The sequence below is a fragment of the Prinia subflava genome, chromosome 9, assembly GCF_021018805.1.
Source record: "Prinia subflava isolate CZ2003 ecotype Zambia chromosome 9, Cam_Psub_1.2, whole genome shotgun sequence".
In the NCBI taxonomy this organism is placed as follows: domain Eukaryota; kingdom Metazoa; phylum Chordata; class Aves; order Passeriformes; family Cisticolidae; genus Prinia; species Prinia subflava.
In genome coordinates, this window is record NC_086255.1 from 27962703 (window position 1) to 27988007 (window position 25305).

At 41.6% G+C, this 25305-nt stretch overlaps 1 protein-coding gene across 6 annotated transcripts in view; it reads right to left on the reverse strand.

The window, feature by feature from the left end:
- Nucleotides 1-24147, reverse strand: part of CCSER2 (coiled-coil serine rich protein 2) — a 62141-nt gene extending 37994 nt beyond the window's left edge. Inside the window, exons 1-4 of one of the 6 annotated variants that reach the window (XM_063406053.1) lie at nt 24025-24128; nt 23177-23361; nt 10675-12081; nt 9535-9734 (exon numbers count right to left, since the gene is read on the reverse strand). In XM_063406053.1, coding sequence (XP_063262123.1) covers nt 9535-9734; nt 10675-12043 — 1569 coding nt within the window. In that variant the 5' untranslated portion in view covers nt 12044-12081; nt 23177-23361; nt 24025-24128. Of the gene's footprint in view, nt 1-9534; nt 9738-10623; nt 12082-23176; nt 23362-24024 lie in introns of all 6 variants that reach the window. The other 5 variants (XM_063406051.1, XM_063406049.1, XM_063406055.1 and 2 more) reach the window with 5 other exon arrangements.
- Between the last annotated feature and the right edge of the window lie 1158 nt (nt 24148-25305).

The following is a 25305-nucleotide window of genomic DNA, read 5'->3' on the forward strand; positions in this document are numbered from 1 at the left end:
AGTCTGAGCTCAAATATCCATGTCAGGTTAGGATATTTTGCAGGAAAAGCAATTGCCTTGAGGGAGTCATGAACTGGTGGTGAGTATAAGGAACAACATTTTACCTGTCTCCATAACTCAAGATCTCAGACCTCATTCGCCTGTTTCAGCTTTAGGAAGCAGACAGCTAAAGGAAAATAACTCATTGTTTTTATTACTGATTTATTGGCTCAGGTACTGCTTTTGAAGAGGATGAAAAAAGACCACAGTAGAAAGTAAGTGTGAGTAAAGGGAAAGCACTACAGGAGAATCTGGCCAAAAAACTCAAGCAAAACATTCGAGAGTAGCACAGAAACTAACAAACCATCATTTCAAGGTGCTTGAGGAATGAAAAAAGGAAGTGGCTTTTAAAAACAAACACAAAACAGACTGGGTGAATCAGTCATCTGAAGGGCAGCTGAAGAATCACTGCCACAGCCAAACACAAGTCAAGGCTGACAGAAGAAAAGAGGGAAACCTCCAGGGTCTTTCTCAATGCTATTTTCAGTATGTGACAGCATCCAAGACAGATAAATAAAGAAATAGGAAGTCTCCAAAAAGGCCATGTTATATAGGAACAGAACAGAACTCGTAAGTGAAGGCAGAAAACACAGAGAGAGGAAAAGCACATACCGTGCTATAGGGCTGAGGAGAAAAACCCACTGGAAATGAAGTACTTAAAACAGAGAAAACCACCAGGGAAGAGGTGGGATAGAACTCTGCAGGTTACCTAAGACAGGACAGGAAAGGAGTACACTGCATCACATTATAGATAATTAGGCCAAACAAGTATTTTGTAATTTTGCCCATGCTCTGTAACTGAAGGTTGCTGTGACAACACATGCAACAAGAACTTGGTTTGAAAAACCCAAAACATTTTTGGGTTAACTGTTAAGTAGAATGCTCTTAAACACTTACTGTTCTTGAAAACATTTTTATAGAGGTATGTTCTACCTAAGTTTACTGAAGGTATGGAGGAATTCATTATTCCCTTAAGGTATTACATGCTGTATCTAAAGCATCTACATTTGCTGGTTTTTAAATGATTCTAAAATACAAAATGAGATGTCAGACTGTGTAAAAAATCTGAAATTCAATAACACAACGAAAGAAGAGAAAGAGGAAAACCAGAAATATTAGCCATTCTGTTGAGACTTCACCAACTCATAAGCAACAGCACTTTCAAACACCCTGCCCAAGCTACACCCCCTGCCACAAGCAGCATTCCTTGACTGCCCTCTAGCCTCCAGCAATGAGGAAAGCTGAAAGGGGGAGGCACTGTAACCATCTTTCTATAGAATTCCAGCAAAATTTAAGAAGATTTTCTATTTTGGGGTTTTTTTTAATAGGCTGGTGCTTTTAAACAGAGAGTTTCCTGTTTACTTTGAAACACAATCCCAGAAAGTACTCAGCAGTGAGCATAAGCAGTGACAGAGGAAGAGCAGGGGAGAAGGAAGAGCAGTTCCTCCTCCTCACTGCTTCCAGTCTGTTTGCACAAATAGGCTGCAAATACCAGAGCTTCAGCACTGCTCTTACAGGTTATCCAATCAACAGTGGAGCATTTTACTCTATTAAGCAGTGTGTAATTCCTACAGCTACTCTTAACAGGCAGAAATGATTGTGAATGACTCTCACTCCACTGACTTGCACTTGTATTAAATGTCCAGTGTTTGGTTTAAGGAAAATATGGGTGCTTCAAATAATTCTCATCTGAGAAAGAAACCAAACAATACCCTCGGAGGGCATGGCTGTACCAGAGCTCAGCTGTTTCCTCTGTGCAAGAATTTTAATTCTCCCCTAGCGAGACTTTTGGAGTAACCTGAATATGACACATTACACAGCATTAATGTGTTCTATTCTTACACAGCCAGCTTAATATACTTGTTTCTAATTAAAACCAAAACAATCCTCAAATACCTCCAAACTATTTGGGGTGATTCTATTTTGACCAATCTCTCCTCGAGCTGCTAACAACATGGGAAGGGTTCCTTCATGCAAAAGTGGATTTATGCCACATCATCCTGATACATTTCCACAGCCTCACCCAAGAGCACAAAAGCTCAGAACCCACTCACACATGGATATGCAGTTACCAACTCACACAGAAAATGTCCCTTACAAGCCTAGGAAATGAATCAAGTGTTTGCTCTCATATTTCACACACCATCATAGCAGCAGTTCTCTCCCTCTCTCCACAACACAAACCCAAAGGTGTAATTAATGGATGCCATGAACAGAACACCTAAGTACAAGTGAAGTTGCCTTCCTTGGTTTTTCCAAACAGAACACCACAAAAAGATTTACTGTGTCACTTCTGAAGGAAGCAGCTCTCAAAGGGGTATAAGTTTTGCCATCCCAAAGGAAAACAGGTAATTTGCCATAAAAGGTTGTTCACAAAATGTCATGCCTCTCAGAGCAGTTCACAAGAGGTTTGTGAACTGCAATAAAGTCATATAACCTCCTAAAAAGGTTTGACAGCAGGGACACCTACATAAAACAGGACAGACACAAGTGCCCTCTCATTAAGTAATTCAGTTTCTCACCACCTCCCCTTGCTGCTATAGTTTAACTCTGAAGTTGAAGACTGGAGCAGAGGTGGGACAGTAGATGGTGGCTGTTTTCACTCTAAAATCAGTCTCTAATCAAATGGCACTTCCTTTCTCTGCCATGAGCAGAAAACTGCCTGCCAGCAAACTCCACCATGGGAATGGCTGAGGAGCTGACAGAACACACTGAAATGAGTTTGTGCTCCTAGTTCTGTATTGACAAGCAATGATACAGACTGAATTTTTCATAGCAGTTGCAGTTCTCTAGTAAAACTTAACTTATTACTCAAGAATGTTCTCCCATACTTCAGTATGTTCATAAATATTATCTGTTCATAATGAAGATTAAAGGCAAAAAGGTGACAATGACTCTGGAGGCTTTGAAATCAGAACTAAGCACTCCAGCGGTTTTCCAAATAAATTTTTAGGCATGGGCTTCTTAGAAATTAAGAAGATGAAAAACAAATGCCACAGAATTCTATAATTGTATTATTGGAAAAATGAAAACTATGAAGTTAGAACAGTACAATTTAAGTAAATCAGGGTAATTCTCCTCAGATTCTGGAACATGACATGAAGATATTGGGACAAAAGAGCCTGGAACTTGCACATGAATTTAGGAGCTTAAACAGAGTTTACCAACTACAGCAACTTCCTTCCAGTAAGCAGGTTCCAATGAAAAACAGCTTTCAAGACTGATACATGTGTTAGATTCCAGTCCCAGAATCACTATATATATACCTGCACAGGAAGTTTGACCACAGAAATGGCAGCTTCCCAGATAATGTATTTCCAAGAAATCTTTCTATATCCCAAGTAAAAATTCACACATTTTTTGCCATTTTTTTAGAATACATCAGTAGAAGCTAAAACCTCACAGAAAACGTCTGTGCTACTGTGATATCTCTTGCCAAGAGATGTACTGGCCTAACTCAAAAGTCAGGCCTTCAGGTAAAGGAGTGTGAAGGACCAATGAGTTATTCCATTTGCCCTACAGGACAGAATTTCTTTGGTGATGAAGGTAAATAATGAAAATTCTCTGAGCAGAAGCAGCAAACACAACTCCGTGCTCCCATTCCACATTAGTGATGCTGTGTGTTCTCTAATCCATCAAGGAGTTCTCCACTGTGCTGGGCATGGAGGAGAGGTTGAAGGAGGAACCACACAGGCTGCAGAGTATCTGACTCTGTCTGGGAGTGCTCTCAGTCATTCCCAGCAGGTTCACAGACATTGAGGAGTGTCTGCCACTGAACATTCCCATCCCTGCCCACACACCCCTCCACCCCTGCATGAGGTGACCTCTCAGGTGCTGTTACCTTGGTTTGTCTGAACAATTCCTGGGCAGATAAAATCACCTGCCCCTCCACGGGCACTACAGTCACATGTGCATTCTCCCAGCCTCCTTCCCCTGACACACTCAGGAATCCTGGTATCCCTCACACACTCAAAGGGAGAGCTTGCCCAGGTCCCTCCTCCATGGTCAGATACAACTTGGAGCTGCAAGAAATACTAAAATCTGAGGTTTTACAGGCGTGGAAGGCAGCAAAAAGGCAACAGCTACTTCAAAATCCAAATCAGCCCAACACAGGCACATAACAAGACTCCCTAAGACTAGAACAATTATACTTCATTAAATAATTATAGCACAAGAATAATGTCTTCTCTCTCTTTCCAATCTCACACCCTCACTATAGTATTTGGCATCTAACAGTGTGATCAATTCTCACTGTATCACATTCACTAGCAAAAAAAAAAAAATTTAAAAATCTCTAACTACATACAAAATTGGAAGTGTGTATTTATTAATGCCATAAAGAATTTTAGTCAAAAAGGCACTGACTGAGGTGAAATCATCCTTTGCTTTCAGGCGTAGAACAAACTCAGACACTTCTTAAGTGTTCAACTGAAGCACAAAAATTACTTTTAGGAAGCATCATGGGAGCACAAAATGCAACTAATTCTCTTTATTAACCTCACCTTTTGTATTCTAAGAAAGGAGGAAATGCAGGAAGTCAACACTGTTCATTTGGGTACAGCCTGTCAAGAAATATGTGTCTTTTTAATGCTCTTCTCTGCTTTGAGGAAGATTTTCATTGTTCTTTGCAAGATGAAAAGAGAAAAAAGAACTGAATTTCAACTGGTGCATTAGATGAAAGTCTTTTAATGTGTTCTTCTTGTAACTAGCTTGCACCTGAAGGACTCCTTTCACAACTACTCTCTTAGAAAGTTATTGCAAAAAACCCAAAAGTTTCTGTTGAGAAAGGGTTACATACTTTTTACATTATCTTAAGCTTACTTGCACTTTTATTTTCATTACAGCTGTAACCAAAGTGCTGTAATGAAAATAAAAAGAAAGATTTTAAAACAAAAAGATTTTTCACAATATTGAAAAAGCTCAGTTTCTCACAGAACAAGAATTAGTTTTATTTTGGCATTAACCTCCTGAAAAGAAAGCTCAAAGAAAGGAAGATGGACAGAAGGTAAAACTGAGGAAATAAATGTATTAGAACTACACACATTACAAGACTGAATTCACATTAATAAATTACTCATTTGAGAAATCAGACTGGCAATTTAAACCTTACTATAGAGTAATTTTGAGAAGTAAATTATTTTAAAAATTAAGGTAATTAACACTAAATTACTTGTAAATAGCTAATGAAAGAAATTAGTAGGTGAACTAAACAATTCTGTTTTAGCAAGTTAATTTTCTCTAAGTACGTAGAGCATACTTCACTGAGTATCAATGCTTCAGGAAGCAGAAAGCATTCTGCCCAGTCTCAAAAACTGATTCAGAACTGTCACAAAATTACAGTCACAAAGGGGAAAAAATATAGCAATGAACGACAACAAAAATCTTACAAGATTTCAAAAACTGCCTGGAAGAAGAGAAATATGTTACTATTTTATACTCCAGCTAGAATTCTGGCCGTGTGTCAAACTGATTCATTCCAGTGAGATCCAGATTTCATCCCAAGAGCAATTAAATTCTCAGCAAAGCAGTTAAAACCCATCTGTCTCTTCAAGCCAGATTTCAATTATTATTCCATAATCCTATGCCCTTATAATTACACTGATGTACATTCTGCATATACCCAAAAATACTGGCTTTATTTATTTCAGGAGAAATTAACACAGCACAAAAATTCACATTCCTACAGAAGCCTACAGGAAAAAGAGGGCAGAGGGCTCCATGTGACAGTACAGGGAACACTCTGAAAGCTTCCTGTCCAAACCTATTGGCCCAAATTGCTTGAAAAGAAATAAAAAAAAAACAAATCACAATAGCAAGAACTTCTTCTCTCGAGACTATTACAGTAAGAAGCTAAAATTATTGGAATGTTCCCAGTTAGAAGTTTTACTTCTTGCAGAATTTGAGCACTAGAATATTGTAGCATCTTTAAAACAGGCAGATACCTCAGAACAATACCAGCTATACCTGTAAATAAGGACTTGCAGCTGCCAGAAACATTCAAAGCTTCTCTCTGAACAAACACATATTAAAGCTTCAGTTTCCCACGTGTCTACTTCATGCACTGGAGCTGAGAAAACAACTCAAACCTTGCTACAACAAGAGAGGGCAAGCAAAGGATGCCTGTGAGAGGCTACACTGCTTACACCTATGGTGAACAGTTATTTGCAGACAAAACTTAATGAAAACAAAAATCTGCCAAGACTAACCTACAACCAGGAGCTGTAGCTCACACTGCTGAGCAGCTTTCTGCCATGGAGCAGTAAAGGAACCGGGCATTACAGTCAGCAGCTAAAGGCCAGGACAGGAGCAAACAGCACAGCTAAAATCAAGTGAGGGCACCTATAGATAGATACTGCCCTTCCTGCTAATGTACACAGCCATCAGCTGCTCTGCCAAGCAGCAGTCTGCTCTCCCAGAGCTGAACTTGGTGCTCAGCAGCAAAGATCAGCTGTGGAAGAGACCATAAAGAGCACCAACAAAATCAGTGCTTAGAAACTGGAAAGGAGTTCAGCACTTACAAAGTTAGCCAAGAGATTTGTTGACTTCAAAAGTGGAAATGGAACAACAACAGGGATAGTAGAATTAGTTATTTTCTGTTACAAAATTAGCCAATAAAAATATTTTCATCCTTACAAAAACCCCACACATTTCCTACTAAGCTCAAAGTCCTCCCCATGACATTATTTAGATCTGTATGACTTTCAAACCTCCAACACTGGATCACACATTTTCTCCATAGCTGTTGACTCGGTTAGCAGAGAACAGGACTGTACTAAAAAAATTTATTTTATTCTTCATCCCCATGTCTTTAAAACCAAGATGTACAGAGAATAGCAAAGATAGTGGGTTTTCTGCCCCCAAAAAGCAACAATGAGCTTCAGAGGCCAGCAAGTTCCTGCAGTTGCCTTCTTATGCTGGTTCTCATGTCAGAAGCCCAGTTAAAATCCCCTCTGCAAAAGCTGCCCTTCCAAAGATGGTCCTAACACTCCCAATCTAAGATCACCCAACAGGAGCTGCACTGCCACCTCTGGAAAAGCTTAGGAAAAGCATTTAGCATTTAGTATTTGTTGATACTAAGAAGGAAGCAGCTTAAAAGACTAACAAAACAACAGCAGGATGGAAAGGAGGGAGAAGAAAGCGAATTGTGCACTAAACATGACCAATTACTCAGCTCACAGCTCCCTGAATTGTTACTCAGCCACACTGCTCTACTCACCCCAGCCTGGTGCCACAGGAACTCCAGAACCACTGCTTTGGAGACTGCCCTGGAAATACTAAATCCAAGGGGCAGGCAGGCTGGCATCAGCCCAAGCACTCCAAATTCTTCAATCTGACTCTCATCAATTGGATTTTGACACACAGATAGGAACTGCTTTTAACTCACCACTCTAGAGGATAGAAACTGCATAATTTGATCACGTATCTCCCAGCAATCAAAACATCTGACGTGTTGACTAATCACAGTAATTATTCTCAATGCCTCCACTTTTTTGTCTTTATACTCCCTGCTTGCAGAGAAAAGGAAAAACATGGAACAAAAGCTTACAGTAACCTATTCACGAGCACAGTTTTTCAGAAAGAAGGAAAAACTGCATCAGAAATTCTCCTGCATCTTCAGGTTAGAAAATATTGTTTAATCTTTAGGCTGAAGAAATCAAATACATCCTAATTTCTACCAAAACCAACAAGTACAGGAAAAAAACCAAAAAAATCCCACTACTAAGAGGCAATTCAACACTTCAGAGCTACATTTTCCCCCTCAAAACTCAAGCTACTGAAAATACATTTCTGCCTTGCAAAAATAAAACGTGATATTGATGCTCTTCTCATTCAGATAAAAGCCACCATACAGAAAGCACTGAAATGCTGGAAAAGCACTAACAGGATAAAAAAATCAAAATGGGTAGAAACACCACATGATCTTCTAGATTCAACATCAAGTCTTAAAATCTCCTCCTTTCTCCACTTCCTCAAAAACTAGTAAATACATTCTCCCGTTTCTAAGCCCTCTCTAAAAACTCTTTACTTTCAATAAAAAAAAAATCCAAAATAGTGAACAAGAATGTCACAGGCCTCTAATGTACCTTTGTTCCACATGGCTTTCAACAGCTTCTGTCAATCCGTATATTGATTCACTAGCAACTAATACCCATGTACAAATTAATTCACAGGGGCTACATGTATCAAAACCTAGATATATCCTCTAAAAGCACAGTAAAAGAAGTGTCTTTCGTTTGTTTTTTACATTTCAGAGTAAGTATCAAAATACCTATATTTAAAACTTACCAAGGACAAAGTTTAAAAACTTCCCTCTTCTTGGCATGTGCATGCATGGGGACAAAGGTATTTGTTTTTGCAGTGGCCTCCATGAAACTTGGGTTTTCCCTAGTAAATAAAGCTACAAAACCTACCAATAAAGCTACAAAACTCATACTACAAAAATCTCTAACAGCTTTTCCAAGGTGGCCACAATTCCCACAAAAAGTTAACAACCACTGCTAAACTCCTTCAAGCACTAGATCCCAACATCATAATTTGAGACAGAGAGCAAACAATACCACAAGCAGCTGAAAATATATCAGAAATTCATATTTAGTTACACACAAAGAATATAATTACATAACTGTGCCCAAGTCTGAAAGTGGTATCTACATTACTAAATTGGCAGTGGTGAGACAGTACCTAAAACTCCTTAAACCCCTGAAGCATGACACATCCATTAAAACAAATTGGTTTTGTCAAATGTTCTGATTGTTAACATCATGTTAATAAAATCCAAGCTGATTATTTCAGAAGTCTGTGCAGATAAAGGAATACAAACAGGACAGACAGATAGAATTTTCTTCAGGCCCACTACAATTCCAAAGTTGGTTCTCTGACCTCAGATGGAGGATCACAGCACAGCAACAACTCTCCACCCACTCTCTCATATTTAATGATGCTTCTGGCAGATCAGTTTGAGTTTAGCAGCAAGAAAAGGGTTGTGCTGCATTTGTGTAACCCACTGGAGATGCACAAAGAGCCCTGCAAGACTGAGATACAGCCACGTCTCTACCTCAAAAATGCTATGACTGAATGAAGAGAGAAATCAAGTATCTGCTTCAGCTCACAAGGGCCCCCTGAGCACACACTACAGATACAACAAATGTAAGAAGCCACAGAGGCAACAGCTATTTTCTGGCTTTTTCACTCCTATGTTTAGAGATTAGTAGGAAGTATTGAACCTATCCTTTATTCTCTGTGAGCACTGCTAAGAGATTGCATCAGGAAGGACCTGTTTTGTCCTGACTTTAGAATAAGGAAAGATAAAAATGTGTGCAAACAGGCTGATCAAGGCCATCTGTCCAGAAACAGGAGTTCCTAAACAACAAGTTTCACAAAGCTATCAACTACAGAGGAAAAAGGAAACAATTATAAAAAAAAAATTAAAATACATTTAACAAGCAATGAACTCACCACACTATAACAATGCAAGTTATGAACAGAGGTACATACTATGCTGTTCATCTCTGAGGAGTCGTAGCTTCCACATGGATGCACACTTCCTATAGGTTCCAGCCCCTCCTCGTCCCACATGTAGGTGCCGTCAGAGCTGTCAGATGGAGAGAGCTCAAAGGAGGAGCCAGCTCTGTAGTTCATCTCTGAAGAGATGACATTCTCAGTAGTGTGCTTTGTGCTCTCACTGTTGTCATCCACTGCTTAAAGAGAACAGCGTCAGTTAAGAGTCCAAAAACAATCCAATATTTAAAATATAAATATTATTGTGTTTATTGTTGTTACTGGTGTGTTACCTTTGCTGGAGCTGTACCTGAAACCTTTCTCCAGTATTTTCCCCAGAAGGGGGAAAAGCTCAAGCTGGTTCTGCAGCTACAACCAGGGAATCTTCCCATCTCTAACTTTGCTAACCTTTTACACTGCCCTAATTCACCCACCGTGGAAGCTATTTTCTAGAAATCTGCATCTCTTTAACATATTAGAAGGTGGGTCCAAAAATATATCCTTTGGATGTAGTCTTTCAATTGCAACATCTCTCAAGCAAGCTTTTATCATGAGAAGGCCATCAAAGATTTGAAAATGTGGCTTTCAAAAGCATCTTCTTGTGTCTTCAAGTAATTTTTAAAGAATTAATATGCATCAGAAAAAACAAAAAAGACCTAGTAACAATCCTGTTTATAACTGAAGCAATTCATTACACATCCTACACTTATTTCCACTACTTAGAAGCAGTTTTACAGCTGTTCTCTGCCTACAGAGGTGGAGGGAGCACGAGGTGAAATTTTCTTAAAATATCACCAACCCAGCAAATGAATGGCAAAGCAAGGATATGAGGAATCCCACAACCACAACACAAATGTGTTTCAAGGAGGTCACCTTCATTTTTATCACAAAGAGCTCTTCAAAGCAGTGCTTGGGAAAAAACTATAATGCAGAAAAGGCACAAGCAAACAAATATGCCAGGATAGAGCAGTTCCATTCTGAAACAATCCATAAGCAATGGGCAATTACATTAAATAACTTAATTACCATTACAGAATTTTGATTTAGCACCTAGAATTTCAAAGGGAACATAAAAAAGGTATTTACCAGACACATTTATATCAAGCCAGTCATCAGCATTACAGCAAGATACTCCACCTTCCTTGAGAGACGTGAACGATTCAATGGATGTTCTGCTCCCATGCTCTAATTCCTGCAGGCAGCTCTCCTTCTGCTGGATTTGTACAGTTCTGTTTGCCTCTTCTATATCTATGAAATCATCACTGAAGTCTTCACTCAAATCGTTTTTCTCAGAGGACGACAAAGAAGATATAGATATTTCATCCCCATCATCGCTCATACACACCACTTTTGCCCCATGCTTTCCCAGACCTTCATGCAGGCCCTCTCCAGGTTCTGTTCTCTGAGCCCTGCTCTCTAGGATGCTGTTTTTATCCACGGCTCTGTTGATGTTCGCTGAAACCTCCGCGCTCTCCGCGGCCGCGCTTCTGCTGCCGTCCACGGCGGCGTTCCCAGCAAAGCGCTGCCTGGCAGGCTTCAGCAGAGAGGGCCGCCCCAGCCTGTATCCATAGGAAGGTGCTGACCCAGATCCGTTTGACAGCGGGGGTTTCTTGGAACAAGAAGCTGACACAACCGAGTACGGTCTGGTAAATCCATACTTCAGCGGCTCGTTCCCATTGGGCGCATCCAACTGACACGCGTTTCTCGACAGCAGAGTAGACCTCTGAGATGTCCTGGCAGAGAGATTTTGACTGTGATAAGGCCTTGTAAGATCCACAGCTTTATTAAAGGAATGTGACCTGGTTAGAGATGCAGTGGGAAGGAAAGAATTCTGGATGGAATGTGAAAAACTTTGTGATCTTACCATTTTGTCACAGGAAAAAGCCTTGCTATTGTCTGTAGACTGTGCCAGGCTTTCTCCTGAACTTGTCCTTGTGGCACTGGAATTAGCTCTAGGTCTCTGCCAACCTACCACCGGCCGATTCCCATAAAATCCATTTAAATTTGATCTTGGAGCATTGAGTCCAGAGTATGTCCTTCCTGACAGGGTACCTTTGGTGAATTTAGCTGAACTAGAGAGTCCAGGTATAGACTTTGGGTTTAATTCCTCAGTAGAAGATACAAACATATTGGTTTGCTTTGCTGCTCTTGATGCAACCGAAGCAGTATTGTTCAAACCCACCCTGAGCTCATCGTTGCCCAATGCTCCTTGAGACTGAGGATACTTCTCAGAATCAATCAGTTTTTCGTTACAGTTGCGTTTGGCGTTGGCCTCTCTCCCATTCTGATCGTTAAGCTGATATTTATTTGATTTTTTCCAGTTGAAAGCAAAGGAGGACATTCCAACAGTGCCATTGTGCTTGCTGAAGTTTTTGCCACCATTACTCCCTGCTAAGTTCACGGCCGTCCCGTTTGGCATAGGCTGCAAAACGCTCCCTAAAGTTTTCGTTCCATATTTCGGTAGCCTGGAAACCAAGGATGTCCTGTTTTGATTTTTTTCTTCCATGAGCTATTGGGTTCATTGGTCTTAAAGGGTGCTTGAATCTAAGAAAGAAAAATAGAACAACGTTAAACCTGAATCAATTACATATTTAACACAGTTTTTTATACATTTGCAGCTACATGCTTCCTAGATTTCTGTGCCTAACTCCACCATGCTGATAAAAAGTAACCCAGACACATTTTGTGAGCTCCAGAGTTCCAGCAGGTATTTGGCAGTAATATGTTCTTCAGATCATAGCTCCCTCCCCCAGCTTTCACTCTCTACATAAATCATCTTTTTTTATTTTCCTTTTGTAATCTATAAAATAAACTTGAGAAGAGGTTGGATAATTTGTTGTTGTTGTTTTCATTTACCCATTTTCAGCAACAAACTGAACTTTTCAACTGTGTTACAATTATTAAGTTATAAACTTAAGATGTAGTATTTTTTAAAACGCCACAAATATGACAGAGCAAAAACCTGTGGTCACCAACATAAACCTGCAAAAACTATAACGTAAAATCTAACTAAAAGCTGATTTTTTGAGATTGTTTTCAGTTTTTCCAATGCCTAAATATAGGAAATAATGACTCATCATGCATCTCATCAGAGATTTTTTTCTGTTCCTAGACCTTATGGATATCCCAAAATCCAGACTCACATTCCTAGTCATTGTTTCCTCTTTGTGTGGAAACTGTAGTCTATTTTGGAAATCATCTTATTCATCTGCAAGACCTGAAGTACAGTGCAACAGTTGCATAAGGCCAGCCTTAGTAAGCGAATTCAAAAGTTCTACTTATTCAAAGTACAGAAAATACCTTGTGTAACCACAGCAAGCATTACCCTAAAGTGAGTCACTCCCCAAGCTGCAAGACCTCACTAAGAAACACTTAGTTTCTTAGTGACATAATCAAAGATAAAATCAGAGATAAAATCGAAATGGCATTAAATCCATGCAAACTGAAATACCCTTAGGATGTGTCAGTGAATAGGATGCCCCAGAGCAGTACTTCTGGAAGCCAATCTACACCACAAAGATAGAAAGGTTCTGCAGACAGGGCATTTAGGGGTTCCTAACTTGTGAAAACACCAGAATCCACATTCTGCAACTGGTGTGTGCATTTCCATTTAGAAACACACAAATCCCGACTTTTCAAAGACTCAGTGAATTCCTGCACCCAGAGACACTGCCCTCACCCAGGTGGGCAGAAGAGGACACAAGTATTTCCCCCTGGCAGCAGCAGAACATTTCATTCCCCGTGTATGATACCTGCCTGCACGTGGACTGAAGTGTCTAATGTCAGACTTCTTCCCTACAGTGCACCTGCACAGGAAAATATCATCAGGCTTTAATAGCAACATCAAAGATGTTGCTTCACTTTTTGTCACATACATACAAAGTACACCTTTTTTTTTTAATAACTCCATGAATAAAAAGTAGCCTTTAATATGCTGATTAATTCATTGCCAGCAAGCATCATACTGCAGATCCCTCAGAAGATAACCTAACTCTAAAGAAAAGGCAAGTCTTGTGAAATCTTCCAAATTGAAAAAGTTAAATTAGAAAGCTGCTAATTTAACTTGCATGCTTTATGGATAATTCCCTTTTCACATCTGTCTACCATCTCTTAGGTGACTGCAAAATTTAAATGAGGCCATTTAATTAGATTACTTTAATCCTTCACCAAGTGCTGCAAATTAAACTTGAAAAGGAGACCTTTTAGTTCTTTAGGATGGGCTCTTCCTCATTTATCCTTGATTAGGCAAAGACAACACATTATCTTCAAGAAAACCATACTGATAGCCTAGAACACTTCAGATAATTAAATTAAATGACAAACAGTACTTCTCTATATTTTATTAGCTACGTAACTGTAATTACTGTGCCACCTTCTCAAGTCCCGGTTTCGTTTCACTGAAACACGACGTCATCAAAAAACCCACTAAAACTAAACAGCATCAGAGCTGCCAGATGTTTCCCAGAAAAGAGGGAATTTTCTTATTAACTTCTCTAAAACTTCCTTAATCTTTACATATGTTTACTAGGAAAGATTGCTCTAGCCTAACAATAAAACTCTCTTATCAAGCAGCACTGTACCTACCAGTTAGAATATAATTTCTGCATCCCAGCAGATTCAAGTTTAATACTATTTAAACTGTAGCCTGCCTTACTATAAAGAAATTCAAAGTATTTTTAGACTAAAGTAATCTATGGATTTTTTAAAAACTGACATTTGGGCAAACAAGTTTTATATTCTTTGCCTTGGGAAATACATTATCTAGTGCACACAAGCCTAATCGGGAATTAAGCTAATTATAAAGAGCCTAGCCTTACATAATGATCCAGGGAAAAGGAGTTAAAATCCACAGACCCCCTCTGAAGTATAATCTGAATTAACTGAAAAGCTGCTCCATCCTTACCTTCAAGGATATTCAAGATCCTGGTGATAAGCAAAAGGATATTCATTCTCACCCTCCCTAGTACTTCCTCTACAGGATTATTTACACCTCAATAAAACCCTGCACTGTTAGTTTCAACTGGCAAGCACTTTAATTTCATTCAGTTTGTTTCAGCATCACCAGGAAGGCAGTTTCCTATACATCGGCTTCTCAGCACAGTGCAGCTTTGCATCTCACACTCTGCCCTACAGAAGAAGACAGCTTAAAGATGCACACATTTGAAAGCTAAAGCACCTTAACAAAATACTGCAAGCTCTATAATCCCTGCCACCAGGAAGATAACAGCATTTTCCAGTTCCAGATTCCTGAATGGGATCAAATTCCCCTCCTATTGTCCCAGCAGTGTGGAATACCCAGCTGACAGATGGAACACATCTGACAGACTGGTGACAGGCAGACAATTCCCCTCTGCAGATCTACTGCCATGCCAGCAGTTTCAGGTCTGTGTTTCATTCACAGAAATTTAGTGCACGTGTACTTCAACTCTGTCTTGTGCACAGCTTATAAAAACACCTCTAGCACCTCTGAGTTATTAAAAATGCATTAGATCAGTTACGTGAAAATATCTTATTTCCATCAAACAAATGTAGGGAGGTACTGAATGTCATCAGGGAAAAATCTGGGAGATCCCTGCAACAGGAACAGCAAAAATCTTCCTTAGCACTCATTTAAGAACATTGCAAGATGGGCAGCATGACTGCAAATCAATTTTCAGCTTTAAGAGGACCATGGGAGCTTAACAGAATGGAAGAAACTGAGAGAGATCCAGCTGGCAAACACCTGCTCTGAGCATGACAACCCTGGGGAATTCAAGATATGAATCCTGAGGAAATTGTGCATGCTGTATGAATTAAAACAAATCAGAATGCAACTAGAAATTCAGATGCCTTCAAGATTGGGCTTTGAGTATTTAGAACTTTTTCTGTTGTTTACTCTGTTCAGAGTGGTTTCGGTTCAGTCAAAAGTGCCACTTTCACTCTAAGATCCAGTAAGATTTATCAGTTCTGCAGCAAAATCCTCCAAGCCTGCCTTCCTTCTCCTGTCTTCCATTTCTCCAAAACACCTGTTCTTGAATCAATTCCCAATGCTTTACAAAGGCATCCATGAATTTTGGCCACTCTCCCTTTCCTGTGTCCAAACTCCAGTGATTAACACCAGCTTCCCTGACACCGCCCTCTGAAGATACCATAGGAAATACAGCAAGAAATTCCAAGATGGTGAGGGCTTATTGTTCTATTTCTCTGGAATCACTGTGCTTTGCTGCATCCCAAGTTGTGAGATTCTGTTTTCAGATCCCAAGACAGCTCAGAGATACATCCTTTTCTGTTTCTCCTCTCTCACACTAACAAGGCTCTACCCACTTTGAAGGGCTGATCTATCAAATACCAAAAAATCAGTTATCCAAGCTGCTCCTGTGTTCAATTTACTGTCAAAATACACTAGAGGTCAAAGAACATGAGCAGAACATGATAATGAATAAACGGAGAAAGGAGCAAGAAATACATCATAAAGAGATTGGAGTTTCAGTTTCCAACACTGAGCAGTATCTTTATACATATAATACAGCAGAAAATGTGACATCCCTTGCCATCTCTAAAAGCATTCTTGCTATTCATCAGAATTCTTAATGTTTAATATGGCAAGAGGACATAAGCACTTGCTGGAGAAAAAGAAATAGGGAACTGCAGCTCTATTTTGTAGAAGACAGCTACCACAATACTTCCTTTGCATCCCTCAGGGCCACACTGTCAATTCACTCTGCCATTAATGATCTTTACACAGAGCATCATGCACCTCAAGGAAGCAAAAAAGGGCTGAGTGTTAGCAGCCCAGAGAAGAATACTTTGTCATTGTTGCCCACTTGTGCTTTTCATATTGGTAAAACAGAAACTACGCATTTTAAACTCCCAGATTTTTACACCAAACCTAACCAAAACATTGAAACAAAACAAGGCATGAGTTATCATAAGCCCCTTTAGATCTTATCGAAAAAAAGTCATGCAAATTTTAACTACAAGAAAAACTTTTGCTAAAAACCTGGTTCTCAAACAAGCAAAGTTGCACTGATCTTTGGCATTCTTACACAACTAACAAGGTGGAAGGAATCAAGGTGCAGATATTCAGCAAGGAGCAGCTTCAGCACAAGGAAAAGATGGAAGAGGATAACTGAGGGTACAGATAAATTACACCAGTAAAAGAGAATATCAGGGTCTGTGAACAAGAAGAAAGACTTGACAGTGCAATTTCAAGTTCCTTTTAAGTGTTAATGCAGGTTATTATGGTTTGTTCATAAATGAGACGTGAAGCACAATGATAGTTGCTCCTTCCTGCACTAGTGCTGACAGCCTAACTGCTGTCAGGGACAGAGGTCAGCCAGAAATTGGAATAAAGCACTGGAGCTGCATGACTCCTCTCTGACCCTGCTGCTCAACTGATGCACCCCCTTGGAGGAAGTCATCAATTCCTTTCCTCAGCAGATCCTGTTAAACCTGGACGAGCAATGTCAAGCCTGTACCTGCAGATACAAACACCAGGCAGCCCTTGCATAACCAACCCCAAAACACAACGCCCAGAGCACAGTGGCTTTCACTGGCATCCAAAGGACACAAGGCCCAGGTGATAAAAGCACTGCATGAGGTGTGCTGACCCCAAAAACACTGCCAGAGGTGGGAGGGATAGATTGCTACAGATCAGAAACAATTAATCATGACCAATACATGTGGCTCCAGTACAGAAACACCCCTGATAGGAGGAGTTCAATTATGTGGATTACTTCACTCATTAGCAAGGAACTGCCTCCTGTGAACTGAACCAATCCAAGAGATCCAACCTCAGTGACCAAGTCAAGCTTCTTCACTAGGGTTGCTTAATAGCTCTTAAATAACAAAAGATGCCCATGTTCTCAGCATCTTTGCTGGAGAAACAAAGAACCTTAACTTGTTTATCTCTTTGATGATACTTTGTTACCAAATTTGCAGGGATAACAAACAGAAAGGGGAAAAACTGCAGTAAGAAGAGACAGACACTGTCTGCCTGCCTTACAGATCCAATGCCCTGCTGCAGCAATGGATTTGAACAGCTTGGGTCATAATGTGGTCCAGCCAAACCATCTGTAGTTATTCTTATCAAACCCTTCAGAATTTGTCAAGGTTACTGAGACATAAATAGTACTAAAATAAGAAAAAAGAGCCTGAGAAACAGAATAGCAAGAATGCAAGTACCAGATAAAGGAGGCCCACAAAGCAATGGACTATAACCAATCAATTCTCCTGAAGGATGCATGCTGAGCGTGTGGACAAGATAGAGAATCCAATCAAATAATGCATGACCGAGTGAACTTTAGCTTTAGAGTGGATAAAAGTAGCTTAATGTAAACAATAAATGGCTTCTGCTCAATCACACTGGTTGGTGGTACAGAGGTTCTAAACACCCTGCAACCTAAAGACAAAGTCACACAGGTCCAAAGCAGCCAAAACCTGTTAATCATTCACCAGCACCACCTCCCAAGCCCTTCCAAAAACAACCCCAAACAAACGTACTGTGACTTTAAAGCACATTTATATCTAGTTTCCTATGCTGTCTTAATACTTCCTTGCATTTAGCAAGATTTCTGTCCTGGAAGATAAGTCATAATTATGTATATGCTTGTGTGCAAGCACATAGATTTTGGAAAGACTCTCTTCTTTCCCATCAGAGTCTTTTTTCCAGGGTTCCTCAAATAGGTACATTTTCGGCATTCTTACATGATGAATAAGGCAGCAGGTAATCAGCAGGTAACCTGCTGCCTTTCAGAAGAGTTTTAAAGGTGGCATCACTGTTTACATTATAAAGGCAATTGAAATTTTATGCTGTGGCTAAGATTGACTGAAAAATCCCAAACATCAGTTGCAGTCTAGAATTAAAGCTTTCTACCAGTGAAATGTCAGATGTTGATCTCTCCTTAAAACATTTTGTGATTATGTCAGCATCAAAGCAACTGACAGCAGAAACAGGCCCCTGCTTCTGCTGATGGTATTAGTCCTTCAGAAACTGCATTTCACATGGGTAATTTAATCTGTCTTGTAAGAACAAATCCAGAAAGATTGCATCTGTCTCAAAAGCAATGTCCTACTGCAAACCAGTAGGAATTACCTGCTGTTCTCTAGCAAATATTTCACTTAAATAAAGAGGAATAACCCTTTTTTCCTCAGCACTATCCACTGCCACCAAGTGATTCAAACACACTATTCCTATCTCTAACTCTCCTAGGAAAGATTTCCTTCACCACTGCTCAGTAACAAACTCTAAGAGTTGGTTACCAGTTACTGTTTTCTACTTCTTACATAGCAATACAGGTTAGCTGGAGCAGGATTTTCTTGCTGATAAGAACAGGCAGGCTGAAAGTCAAGTGAAACTTGGTATACAACTAATTATAACTGGAAATATTCCTTTTTAGACTGCCATGTTGTCCATCCCACTCCTCTGGTTTGTTTATTCAACTGATGCACGTTCTCCATATAAAAACACTGAGGTGTCTTGAGCTAGAAGCCTCTCACACTGGTACTAACATATTTTTCAATATATATTTTGTCATGATTAAATAATGACTAATAACAGAAACAATACTTCCTGTCTGAACTGCTGCTGAACAGTTTATCTATGTGGGTACCTTAAGATTAAGAACTTCCATGGGTTTAAATCTTCAGTGAGGCTGTGCTTTCAACCAATATGTAAGTTGCCTTTTTCCCTCCTCCAGCCACACACACTCATTCTTTCTTTCTCCTGCTTCCCAAGTAAGAATTCTAGTTATAGGTTAAGCTGAATGGCAAGCAGAGATGTAATAAAACTGCACATAATTCACAGACTCACTGGTACTGGGATATCTTCAATAAGCCTGAAAGGTTCACACATAATAACTGAGCAAGATTAGACAGGATGAAGCAAAAAGAAGATAGAAAAAAATAGTTCTGACATTTTCTCTTCTACATAGTGCCCATGCTACTTCAGCATTGTTCAGTTTTCCACAGAAGATCGTGATCTTGAGACAAGAACAGGTCAGCACATTGCTAAGTGTCTAAAAAAATCATATTGTTAAGTCAGCCACTGCTGGATTAAACAAAAAAATACTAGGAAAAGAACTGACAAAGAAAATCCTTAACACTGCTATCATGAATGACAGGCAGTGAATCCTGGACAAGCTGGAAATATTATATAAATCATGGTATTTCACTGTGTGTGGAGCATGGCACTTCAATGCCCAGCTCAATTCTCCAGATAGTTCTGCCAGTCAATTTTATTATAGAGGTGAGGAATACAAAAATCCCATTGACTCCTGTGGCTGCCTTAAAATAAAAATGCACCAGGGAAGGGATGATCAGAACAAACACAAAATGTGACTTCCTCAACCATCAACTGTTCTCAATTCATAAATTTCTTAAATTTGATGCAGTTTGTTTAGGAACCCTCCACAGATCTCTTGTCCACTATTTTGTGTAACCAGTCCTTGAGCCCCCAAGCTTTTTGCATCCTTGACTGCCTTAAGCAAGGAGTTCCAGATAACCCAGTAACAATTCTTTCCAGGTTATTTCATTGTCTTGCACAGATTCCCAAGGAAAACTACTAAAAAACAACTTCTAAACTCCCTACACTGCCAGAAGAGGCTACTGATGCCTCCTCTCCTAGCTACCAAGCACACCAGTTTGTTTTACATCTATGTGTTCTCATGAAGATACTGTATTATTTGAAGTTTGACCTCTCTTTAACATCCACCCTTGATAAAAATACTGCAGGCACTGTGTGGTGTATTACAGCTTTCAGCTGAAAGCTGCTTTTTTGTAAACCACATCTTCAAAGTATCGCTTTCTTGCTATTGAGTTTCATTTCATTGGTGCTGGACTCAATACAGCTTCTGTCCGCAATTCCACTGATACAAATCAGTTCCCAGTTTCAAAGCCAGACTCCCTGAAAACATTTGAGTACCAAACAACTCTGCAAGTTTGCCACAGCATAACAAATATCAAGATGTTTTTGACAACAGTATTTTAATGTGTGTTTTGTGTTTTCCCACCAGCTTTCTGATCCACCGGCAGCTACATTGGAATGTACTTCTCAAGGTCAGTTTCCTACAGCGTGGAAGACAAAGATATTTGTTATGTCCTCAGAGGTTTGCAACTGAAGGCAAAAAAAAAAAGGATTCTCAAAGAAACTGAGATGTAACTGCAGTTACAAGTGACAGTTTGTCACAGGATCAGTTTCAGAGTTAGTCATCTAGGTTGTATTTTATTCAAATTTACAGGAAGGCCATACGTACTGTTTGTTTTGCTTAAGAGGATCTCAATGTAGTCACAGTAAAACTACACTTACCCAAATTACCATTTCAGAAAGCTTTAATAATTAAAAGATTTACACAGAAAAGATCTTTTTTTTTTTCTGTTTTTAACTCTGTTAACTGATGGACAAGGCCATGCAGGTTGACAGACTGTGCTCCTCCCCTCAAGTCTCCTGCTACCAACAGCAGCAGCCTGGGCCTTGCCAAGTTTCTACCTATGCAAGTTTGCCTTACAGAGATGAAGGTTACTCAAACAAAGCACCAAAAATACATATCAATCTGGCTATGCCATAATTTGAGCATATAAGTTCAGAAAATATAGCTTAAGTAAAGCTATTCTTTAAAACAGCTTACAAAAAGAGTGTGAATCGAATTGTCATCCAAATCCATGTTGCAGTGATAAACTCTGCATCCATCTAGAAGAGGAGATTTTTGACTCTCCAGCTTAAAGCAGACATATTATTGAGTCAAGAGAAGCTGGGACAATCAGTTCTCCCTGGATGCTTCCCTTGTGCTGTGTGTGTCACAAGCCATCTGGGCTGATTAGCCTAAAAGCATAAAATTTCTTAGGCTTCAGGGAATAATTGCAGAAATTATTTGCAATTTAAGGGTTATTCCTGATTCATAAGTTGTTCAGCCACCTCATCAAAGTAAATCCTTATCACCCATTTCCTCTGGCTAAGAAGCCAGGCCTCCTTCCAGCGAGGACATTGCCAGCATTACCAGCACTTCTCCAATAAAGGCCATTAAAATGCACTCTGCAGAACAGGACCTCGACTCAGCACAGACTAAGTGCTCAAGAAAAACCCAGCAATCTGCAGTGAAATGGGCATTTTAGCAAGAACTTGTGACACCAGCTGCCCGTGTGACCAGGGATAAGCAGAAACCCCCACCCTGAGGAGACTTTCTTCAATTCCTAGAGGATATTGTCAGCAGAACTGCTGCAGCTGAATCCTCCTTTGAGAACAGAGAATGACTACTGAGCAAAGTCCAGATCTCTGCAAATCCAGCTACTCTTGATTAAGGAGAAAACAACATTCTCAGAATATCTTCCAAAATGCACCTTCTTGGTAGCAGCTCAGGAGTGAGCTGGGGTGTGTTTCCCAGAGCTATGAAGAAGTGCAAAGACCTTTCCTGACTAGCCAAACTTCAGCTTTGGGATAACTATTTAATGCTGTTGGGATTTCACTGTAACATACGTATGTGCAGGTATCCAGAGATTTATATAATCTGTTTTTATTGCTCCAATTGAAACACAATACAGGATTTTCAACCTAATTACCAAAAGCACCATTAGTATTTTGATCTCCTTAGCATCCCTGTTGGCATGGGACTTAACCCTGCCTAAAAGCTTCTAATTAAGAAGATGGTGCTGCTGTTTGCAGTGAACAGTGGCTAAAAGAGAACACTACAACCACTGTTGATATATTTTATCATATGACTTTCTGTAATCTTATATTCCTTCATCTCTTCTCCATTTTGAGAGAACCATGCTTTTTAAAGATTCCAGGCAAGCAATGTTCATCTCCAGATTGATGGTATGATGGCTTTTTATCTGAAGAGCCCGTGCCAACATTTCCTACTAACTGGTTTATTGCAAATAACCAATCCCTCTTAAAGGATGATCGGGTCCAAAAGTAATGGATTTTACTCCAATGAGCTTTTACACGAACAGTTCCATTAAACAGGATTACTCATTAGTATAACAATACATTAAATGAGATCATTATGTTAATTGAGACTATTCCTACAGTTTCAACAGCTTTACAGTTAAAAGACAATACTGGGCAGTTTTTGGAACCCAAACATTGGTATTTTTATAATGAAAAATACTACCCATGAACAGAAATTAAACTCCAACTTCAAAAACAACTTTTCTGCTCTAAGTTGTATATTGACATAGATCCTTGGTTGACATTTAGGTAGCTGGTTGTTACTTTGTTAGGCTGTCACATCTTCAAATTGGAGGCATGTAACTGAAAATCCATAGAATTTAGAGGTATGTGATCATTACATACAGGAGAAAAAGTCTTGCCAATTTCATTCATTATCAGCACAATGTAAATATTTACTGCCTCAGGCTAACCCAAGAGTTTCGTATGTTTCTCTGGAAGAGAGAAATTTAGTAAAGTCTCTGTAAATATCTTAAATGGCTCTCAATTATAAAAATGTAACAAAATAAGAACTTAGACTCAACTTCATTTCACTTTTAACGCCTTTGTAACACAAAATTCTATTCTGCACCAAATCAAGGCTCAAAGCCCCCAGACACCAAGAACAAATCTGCTACAGACATGAAGTTCTAACCCTGCAAGATGCAGCAATTCCCCTGAAGAGTGCTTTACACCTTTACAACATACCAGAAGGAGTTCCAGATCGACAGTCCTTACCTTAACTTGATGTCTGGCCTGGACACTAAAGCTCTGCTACAGCATAAAGTTCCCATGCAGTTTTGCTTTCTTAAACAGAAGATAAACAGCTCGACCTCCTCCAGCTCAAAGTTAAAGGCTGAGGTTGCCTACGTTTCATTGTGTGCCAAAGTACATCTGACAGAACGCGAAGGGAACAGCAGGCTCTGGGTGACGAAAGCAAAGTCTCAGTGTCATTAAAGTGAAATCACCACAACGCACAGCACATCCCCTCGGTGTAAATCTCAACAGATCACTGCTAAAGTAGAAATGCCACCGTTATCATTATTTTCACCGTTACTATTTTTTTCTTCCTTGAACACACACTGGGTGCCTTCGCTTCTTCCCCTTTTCGGGGATTAAAACCCTCGAGATACGAAACCTCACGCCACAAGACCTCAGCGACCGTGCTCGCAGCAGCTGCCCCCACGGCACCTGCAGGCGCGTCTGCCCGAGCACCGAATGACAGCACGCACAAACCACCGCACCGCCGGCCCCGGGGCGCTCCCGGCGCGGGCCCGCCGTGCCCGGCCGCCCCCGAGCCCGTGGCACCGCGGGCGGCTGCCCGTGACATTCAGCCGGCCCGGCGGAGAGCTCTGCGCCCGCTCGGGCCGCGCAGGAGCCGCCCCGCCCGCCCCGCCGCCCGGCCCCGGCCCCGCGGCCCGCGCGGCCCCCGCCGCCGCAGCATCCCCGGCCGAGCCGCGACCCCCGCCCCGGCGCAGGGCGGCGGCGCCGGGAGGAGAGCAGCGGCCGCTCCCCGCCGGCAAGGAGCGCCCGGTGAGGGGGCGAGGGGCGGCGCGGGGGTGGCGGCGCGGGCGCCCCGCACTCACCGCCGGCCGGCGCGGGCCGCTGTGGCCTCCCGGGGCAGGGCGGGGCAGGGCAGGGCCGCTCCGCGCCCTCGGGTCCCGCCGCCCGGCCCGCGCTGGGAGGGGCGCAGGGCGGGAACACGCAGCCGCCCGCGCCTCCGCCCGCCCTGACGTCAGCGCGCCCGCCCCGCCCTGCCCATGGCGGCGGCGCGGCCGGGCGGGTGCTGAGGGTCCCTCACGGCACCCATGGCCCCCATGGCCCCGTCAGCCGTGCCCGGGAGCCGCCGGGAGCCCGGCCCCGCGCGGCCGCCGCAGCTCGGCCGTGTGACGCTGCCAGCGGGCGGGCGAGGCCCGAGGGCCGCCTCTGCCAGCAGTCGTCGGGCTAGCTGGCAGAACCAAGGGCAAATGGGAGTTTCTAAAAGCATTGCAGGGCTGGGCCTGCGGGTGTCCCTGCGGCATGGAAGGGTGGGATCATGGCATCGTCAGGCGTGGAAGAGACCTTGGAGATCACCCGGTGCTGCCATCCGCCTGACACTGCCACTGTCACCCCTGAACCATCGCCCAGCGCCACATCCCCATGACAAACACCTCCAGGGATGGAGCCACACCACCTCTCTGTGCAACCTGCCCCAGTGCCTAAACCCCCAAAACAGTGCAAAAATTGTATTAGTATCTAATCTGAGTCTCTCCTGTTTAAGGCCATTTCCTCCTGGCCCCTCTCTGCAGACACGGCAGAAGAGCCCAGCCCCACCTCAGTACAACCTGCCTTCGGCGAGTTGCAGAGAGCCATGATGTCCCCCGCCTCAGGCCTCCTCAAGAATAAAACCCCAGCTCCCTCAGCTGTTCCTCACATATTTTCCAAACCTTTCACGAGCCTTGTTGCCCCTCTGGACACAGCCCAGCCCTCAGTGTCCTTTGTAAAGCGGGGTCCAGAACTGAAGGCAGCGCTGGAGGCGCGGCCCAGCGCAGGGGTTGGGATGATCCCTCCCTGGGCCTGCTGCCCACAGAGTGTGCTCACAGGAGAAAGGTGTGAGCAGCTGAACAAAAACCCTGAAGGAGTCCTGCAGTAACCACGGGAGAGCAGGCATTTTCCATGCCAGTGCTCACAGAATTAACTGAGAGCTTCATTTCCTCAAATCTTCTGCCTGTGCTAGGAATTAGAAGGCACTGACAGAAGGTTCAGGAAATTCCTTCTTCCTTGCCAGTGAGGTGGATCACTGAGTCATTATTTACATCTCAATGTAAATCCATTACATCTCAATCCCTGGGGCTTGTGTTTCTGCATCTCTCCTGCTTTGGGGCCTT